The sequence below is a fragment of the Nuphar pumila genome, chromosome 3 (genome assembly GCF_984573655.1).
Source record: "Nuphar pumila chromosome 3, dmNupPumi1.hap1.1, whole genome shotgun sequence".
Taxonomy (NCBI): Eukaryota; Viridiplantae; Streptophyta; class Magnoliopsida; order Nymphaeales; family Nymphaeaceae; genus Nuphar; species Nuphar pumila.
The window spans coordinates 105,239,892-105,247,435 of record NC_143251.1 but is presented as its reverse complement, the minus strand read 5'-3'; the positions used below and the strand labels follow the sequence as shown (position 1 = coordinate 105,247,435).

At 40.4% G+C, this 7,544-nt stretch overlaps 1 protein-coding gene across 2 annotated transcripts; it reads left to right on the top strand.

Annotated features, from left to right (window-relative positions):
• LOC149843194 (heat stress transcription factor A-5-like) lies at positions 1-4,292 on the top strand. 2 transcript variants are annotated; one of them, XM_090001727.1, is made up of 2 exons: positions 1-416; positions 2,958-4,292. In XM_090001727.1, exons 1-2 carry the CDS (start codon positions 204-206, stop codon positions 4,158-4,160), a joined length of 1,416 nt encoding a protein of 471 aa, XP_089857853.1. In that variant the 5' UTR covers positions 1-203; the 3' UTR covers positions 4,161-4,292. The 2 variants fall into 2 exon arrangements, with proteins under 2 accessions (XP_089857853.1, XP_089857854.1); XM_090001728.1 differs by lacking the exon at positions 1-416 and adding an exon at positions 424-585.
• Positions 4,293-7,544: the final 3,252 nt, after the last annotated feature.

Genomic DNA, 7,544 nt, shown 5'->3' with positions numbered 1-7,544 from the left:
GATTTCCGTTTTGTCGCGATTCTCTCCGACGAGAGAGAGAGAGAGAGAGAGAGAGAGTTCAGACTGACTTGCCCGATATGGCCGGACTCGTCAATTCCCGCTCTCGAAACTCGCGGGCTCGGGATCGCAGCTCAGGGATGCATCTGACGGATCGTCGCTAGGATTAGGGCTTCCGAAGGATCTGCAGCAGAGGCGGCGGCGCGATGGAGGGTTCCAGCGGTGGCGGATCACCGGCGCCGTTCCTGGTAAAGACGTACGACATGGTGGACGACGCGAGCACCGACGGGATCGTGTCGTGGAGCTCCACCGGAAACAGCTTCGTGGTGTGGAACACGCCGGAGTTCTCCCGCGTCCTTCTCCCGAACTACTTCAAGCACAACAACTTCTCCTCCTTCATCCGCCAGCTCAACACCTACGTGAGTTCCGATCCCCCGCCCGAGATCGACTGACCGATCGATCGGTCGATTTCTCGCCTCTTGTCTCCTTTCGTTTTACGAGTGATCGCCTGGCCGATTGACGTTGCCGTGGATGCGTGCGGGAATTCTGGTTCGGTGGCTGTTTTTTTGGGGAGAATTGTGGTTTTCTGTGTCGGTTTCTTCCTCTTTCCCTTATGATTGCTGCTGCTGACGAGCTTAATCGAATTTTCGTTTCTCCTTTTGTATTTGTCTTGAAGTTTAGGGTTTTGTTGTTTGTTTGCTTTGTTTCGGGTTTTAGTTTTCGAGTTCGGGGAATCTTTTCTTGCCAGTAATCGTTATTGCATGCGTGTTGGGGGAATTTGATTCACTGAGTCTGTTTCTCGCCTGTTTGATGATTGTTGTTTTATGCACCGAATTTTGTTTGATTTTTTATTTGTACTTATGAAATTGGGGGCGGGATCGCATGCGGCTGTTTATCTGGATAGACAGGACTTGTGGGCAAATTGCATCGGGAGGATTTCGCGCTATACGACAAAATTTCCCACTTTTTTGGATAAGTGGGTGCAACAAAAAACCTCTTTTTTTTTTGTTTTATACAGCGGAGAGGTCGAGGGGGTATTCCTTTTCTTGTAGCTGTAATTTGTCCTGGGTCTTAAAAAAAATTCTTGTTTGATCGTTGTGCTCTGTATGGGAGTTCTGGGCTTTTCTCTTAACTTCATCTTTCTGGTTCTTGTTGGTTATGTCAAAGGTTTCATTCGTTGTGTTGGGTTTGTCTTGCATTTGACTTCAGATATCAAATAACAGCACTTTGTTGATGAAAATTTCTTTGCTTTGGGGTTTCAGATTGTTCTGTTTCTCTACGTTGTTTATAGATTTTTGTTTTTCGCGTGAAAATTCTGATTTATTTCTTTTATCATTCTCTGTTCTTTAATATTACTCATATTAGGTTTGCGATTTTCATATTAATCGCAGGAAATTTCAATTTTGTGTTCAAAATTTTCACCAATCTAGTGTTTTTTGGATTTTGTTTGATCCAGCGAATGTCCATGATGTAATACTGTATTGGTAGATTTCTTCCTTTACTTTCTTTCTTTCTGGTGGTCGAACATTTCTCTTCAGAATAAAATTACATATATAGCTCAGAAGAATACCCAAGGATAAAACTCTCTCCAATCAGTGTGTGAATAGTGTCATATCACAATCCTCAATTCTAAAATGTACATTTCAGCATGGAAAAAGAACTTTTTGGTAGTGGTTGCTAATGATAAGCATACATCATTACAAGTTATTTTTGCCTAATAGCTATAATATCTTGAGAAATGCTTATCAGCCAGTTGTTTTTCTTTAGGTCATGCACCTGATCCTAATCGACACTCCCGTTGGAAGGTTTTATTTCTTATTTCCATCAGGTTTGCAACTAAATGGGGGATAAGAGTACACTCCAACAAATTGGGGTCTCAGAACCAATAAATAAGCATGCTATTTCTATCCCTAACCACAAATATAAAAAAATAAGCTTATAAATTATTATTGTTCTTGTTTTTCTGGAGCAAGAGTTACGGATAAATAATTTCATATCATCATAATATCATGTGTGTGCATTTATTGAAGTGAAAGGATTGCGATATTGCATGTCCTATAAATGAAATTGTATCCCCACACAAGTAAACAAAGCATGCCTAATAATTTCATGGATATTCTTTCCAGTTCATTTTGAGGCTACGTTTCTTATTTTTTCTTGAATTGCTTCCTCTTTTGTAACATTCACAACCCTCTTTGCTTGGCGCTGCTTCCTTTCATGCCCTTTTTAGCTTGAGAACGTGTGGGAATAGCTGGGGGCTGCTTGTTGAGGACTTCTGCTGTTAAGGTGCTAGTGAGACCTTCAACAGCCCGTGATTAAGTTTGGGGGCTAATAAGGATTATCAACCTTGGAGATAGGCATTTGAAGTTTTTGAATAAGGAGATTCAAAGCTTGTCCTAATGGAATCTGCTTCATATTCAGAGACAGTTGCCCCAATGATCGCTACCTAATCCCACACACACCCTCTACCCCCCCAAAAAAACTCAAATTTTCCATAATAAATATTTTTCTAATCCCTTAATTTTCATATGTGAAATCCATATTTGATTATTTTTAAGATGTAAAAATAAATAAATAGTGAAGCAACTAAGTTACTAACTTTATCTGACCCCTTGCTCCTTCTCTCCAGAAAGTTTCTTTTATAGCATAAATATTTTTATGTCCCATAATTTCCATATATTAAATGCATGTGAGGTTATTTTTAAGATGCCAAAAAAAGAGATAAGGGGATAACCAAATTACCTATTCAATTCAAATATTTACCCACCATAATTGTCGGTGGATCAAGTTATCAAAGTGTTATTAATATCTGTGTATGTTTTCTGGAGTGATTCTGACTATGATTCTTCAACTAGATTGGCATGTATTGTTTTTGGATTGAGAATGCGTCCACTGCCTCAAGCATGATGTCCAATTGTTATGGCTACTGTATATGAATTGTTCTTTATTATTTGCGGTAGGGGTTTCACAAGATCGATCCAGAGCGTTGGGAGTTTGCTAATGAAGATTTCTCAAAAGATAATAAGCATCTGCTGAAGAACATCCATAGACGTAAGCCGATTCATAGCCATAGCCATAGCCATAGCCAGCCACCTTCTCAACCTTCAAGTCCTTTAGGAGACACTGAAAGAGCAGCACTTGATGAAGAAATTCAGAATCTTAGGACAGCAAAAAGTTCCCTCGTGACGGCACTTGCTAGATACAGACAACAGCAGGAAGGGACAAAGATCCAACTAGAAAAACTGGAGCCACGGATCAGCGACATGGAAAATAGACAGCTCAGATTGATGCAATTCTTGGCAAAAGCAGTAAAAAACCAAACTTTTATTGACAATCTTATTTGTGAGGTGGAAAGGAACATGCAGGTCGTGGCTATAAATAAGAAGAGACGGCTACCAAAACCAGATACATGTTGTGAAGTAGTGGAGAACAACTCTGTCAACAATCAGATCGTACATAGATCTTCGACCACAAGATTGCCAAAGGCATGGATTGGAGAAATCGACAACTCGGATTTTTCAAACAAGTTAAGGCTGGAACTATCACCTGCAACTTCTGATAATTTGGTGCCAGCTAGTAGGCATGGTTATAGTGAAGATGGAGGGAACACCCAACACGTGCAGCCTAAAGTAGGAGGAAACAATGTGGCCTCCAGACCTGAATCTTCATTTGCAAATGAGTCATTAGAGCTTCTGGATACTGGTACGACTTTGGCTTTTACAAGGAATGCTTCCTCTTCGAGGAAGTATTCGACTTCGACTGAGGAAGTTGATGGTCATGTCCCCTGCCATTTGAATTTAACACTTTCTTCGTCCCCGTTACAAGCTGCTAAATCTGGTGGCTCAGTTGGAGTTTCCTCCTCAGTTCGTACCAGGGATAAGGAGGCCAATGAGAAAACTGCAGTTGACCGAAGGTCTGGTGGCAATGCAAGCGTGGAATCAACAAAAGAAGCACCAGTAACTAATCAAGCCTCTGCTGCTTCTGTGGGAAGAGTCAATGATGTATTCTGGGAGCAGTTTCTTACAGAAAGGCCAGGCTACTCGGATACTGAAGAGGCTAGTTCTAGTTTTAGGGAAAGCCCTTGTGAAGAGCAAGACGAAAGAAGTTCCGTGCAGGAAAGATCGTGGAATAGTAAGCAAAAGCTGCAGCAACTCACACTATGAATTCCGTGAGACTGTGAGGTAGGAGCAGTCCTTGCTCTTTTGGTGACGTGCGATCTGTATCTATTTTATTTATGATCATATGTAAAGTCTGATTGGAATTTGAATTGAATAATCCTCTGATTTTACTGTACATTACTCGTTACTGTATGAAGAGGTGTATTTTCTATCATGCCATAAAAAGATTCCTACCAGATTCTGTTCCCCAGATGATACGTAAAAGCAGAAACGAGAGATTTTAACAAGAAATTCTTTAATGTGTTTAAAGACAAGTTGCATAGAGAATAGCATATGCATTTCATTTGGATCTAAATATGGGGGGGTCTTTTTTCTTTTTAGGATGGTCAAAGATGGGGAATCCTTATCCTTGTGGATGATTTTTTGCTGGTTTGGCCTTGGACTTGTCAAATGCATGCATCTCATCCTTTGTTCTTTGGTCCATGAGCAAGGGTATTTTGTAGCAAATATGTGTGTTTCAAAAACGATCCACACAAACACGTTAGGTTTGTTCTGTATTCCTGTTGATCATGCATTTCAATCGCCAATTTTGGACACTCGCATTCCAACCACCAATTTTGGACGTGATTCATTGTATGATTCACTCACATTGTGCACTTGAATTTACTCTTGGGGCATGTTTGGAAGTGGGAAAATGGTAGGAAAAATGTTAGTGGAAAAGAAAAAGTTACAGTTTTTCCAATTGTTTCAAACAAGGGAAATTTTCTTGTGTGAACAATTGTGTTTTTCACATGAAATTTTTCTCGGTCTGGAAATCTTTCATCTCTCTCTCTCTCTCTCTCTTAATTATAAAATCATGTTAATGCCCCCAATCAAAAAAGGCGAGGATTTTCATGCTAGTTTGAAGCTTCTTATATATGAAACTTGTTTTGCACCAATTTACCCTGGCATCAACTTTAACAAGTGGTACGTGTTTGTGCTGGAGCTGGTGAAATGTCAGGAATTGTGTTTTCATCATGGAGGTGATTTAAACTTGAGAGTGATTTTGGATTATGGAAGTTGGAATGTTCCCTTGATCCAAATGCTTGTCATTATGCTTTCAACAATTGGGGAAGCAGTGCATCTTATTAAAGTGTGGAAAAATAATCCAATGAAAATGATATAGGTGAAATAGATCTGGCTTTAGTAAGTTTCGGTTGTGGAATTGGCTACACTTCTGATGCCGGTGTTTTACAAGGGAAAGACCGATGGGTACAATTCCTGGTTGACATAAATTTATCGTGGACAATCCTTTTACGCTAACTTCTTCGTAAGGGTGGTTTTTGTTCTTCGTAAGGGTGGTTGTGAGGGTGCTGAGATGAAGGCACCAGATCAAACCCTACTGGCGCAACGGTGTGTTTGTAGCTTTCTGAGGTAGGGCCAATTTAGACAGGGTGGTCATGGGACCCCATCCAGGGTTTTCCTCGCTTTGGTGAGGGTTCCTCATCATAAAAACAAAGAAAAACAAAAAAAAAATCAGAGCCATTGATGCTTGGGTATCTATCATCTAAAGGATGACCGAATTGAAACAAAAGCAAACTTCATGGCTTGTTTGATGCCGTTTGTCTCCATGGATGAACGCATCAAAGAGATTGTCAGGGGTACCTCTGACCTGATCCGCACTCGTGTCCTATTATCTTTTCCCATTTTTCTTCATTTTGAACCATCTTTTCTTTAAAGGGGGCCAAGTCAAGAAAAATCTCCTACTGATCGATAAACGTTAGCTCAACAGTTGATGGCGGTTGCGGTGGTTGTCTTGGTTTCAACAGTGATATTGTTGATACCAAAAGTCTACCTACTTTTGATTTAGATTTCTTTTTGGACCACAGAGGCAAAAGAGGATATTAGCAAAATTATACCATTAAGCTCTTATGTGTTGAAAAAATCCCATTCAGACAGACTTAAGAAAAAAGAGGAAGAGGACATCAGAACTAACATGATAGCTTAACTTAACCCAATCTTGCTATCAGATCTTTTTATACCAGACATTGCGTAACAATGTGTGAACCTCCGCTGGGTTTCACACTAGCCATTCTTGGACGGAACCTACCTTATTGATAAGGGTTGTTTTCACTAGCCATTAAGTGGGAATGGAAGAGATGAACTTTCTGGCTAAGCCAAGGGAAAATCCTTTCATCACCAATTGCACATTAGCCTTTGAGGTCCTTTCATCACCAACATTGGAGTACACCCAACTTTTTTTTGATGAAATAAGAAGCTGAAACTTAGTGGATCGTGGCAAAAAAGTCATTCTGCCACCTGCAATACCTCATCCTTGTGGCATGGGGTGCATCATGTGGGTTTTGAATCATGGTCATTTCATGTGTGACAAACCATGGTCACTCCTAGCTTGATCAAAGGGGCTCCGCGTGGTTGGTAGGAGCTGTCAGTGCACGTCTACTTGTGGTGGGACGTTGCAGGTTCAAAACCCAGTGGTATGTTGATTAACTGGTGGGGGGTCTACCTAACCCCAGCTAGACTTTCACAAAAAAATGGTCACTCCTAGCTAGGAAGGCGGAGCTCTGGCTGGACTATTAACTGTTATGTACCTAAAATGTGAAATAAAACACATTTCTATTTCAAATTTAACACCTAACAAAAACCACCATCCTTGTCCTCAATCTCCCAACTCCTCTTTTTTCTCCTTCCACTAAAACTCCTGGTCTAAACTCAGTTATTCCATCATCATCATCTGTCAACTGTTGAATCCAGAGAGAGAGAGGACTGGTTGAATTTTGGGAAGTTCAATTTTTCGGGATTTTCATTTATCTAGATAAATGGGGTTCGTGGTGGTAGACTGCAGCCAGTGGCAAACGAGACTGAATCGCTCGTCGCTCGACTTGGTAAGGAGCTTGTTCCAACTATCACATCACGGCCGGGTCCACCGCGTGGTTTTATATTAGGCAGTTTAGAGTGTTTGGCTAATAAGTTTTAAGAGTTCAAAACCTACTGATTACAACTTATTTTGTAAATGAGTCAGTTTGTGTTTGGCTAAAATAAGTTTAAAATTCAAATTTTATTATTTTTAAATTAAAAAAGAAAATACTTTTTTGTCGATGAGCCAGCTTAAGCTCAGCTAATTTAATTCAGGGTCTTCATGAGCTCAAGCCCAACTCGAGTTACCGCAAGAAGTCGAGTTTAAACATATCCTCTATTTGGTTCTAGGGCTGGGAAACTTGCCGTTCGTCTCTGCTCAGAAATTGAGCTCGGTGGGCCAAGCTACGAGCGAGCTCGTTAAGGTAAACAAGCCGAGAACACGAACATGGCAAGCTCGGGTCGTATAGGCTCGTTTTACAAATTATATATATATATATATTATGTGTTTTATATATTTATTATCAAGCTTAAAAATGTTTTTTTAAGAAAATGAGCCAGCTCATGACGGGCTGC

Bases quoted from the DNA above. Each gene is read 5' to 3' on its own strand.
- LOC149843194 (XM_090001727.1), top strand. From the start codon at position 204: ATGGAGGGTTCCAGCGGTGGCGGATCACCGGCGCCGTTCCTGGTAAAG. The intron at 417-2,957 runs GTGAGTTCCGAT...TATTTGCGGTAG, and splicing joins TCCGCCAGCTCAACACCTAC to GGGTTTCACAAGATCGATCC.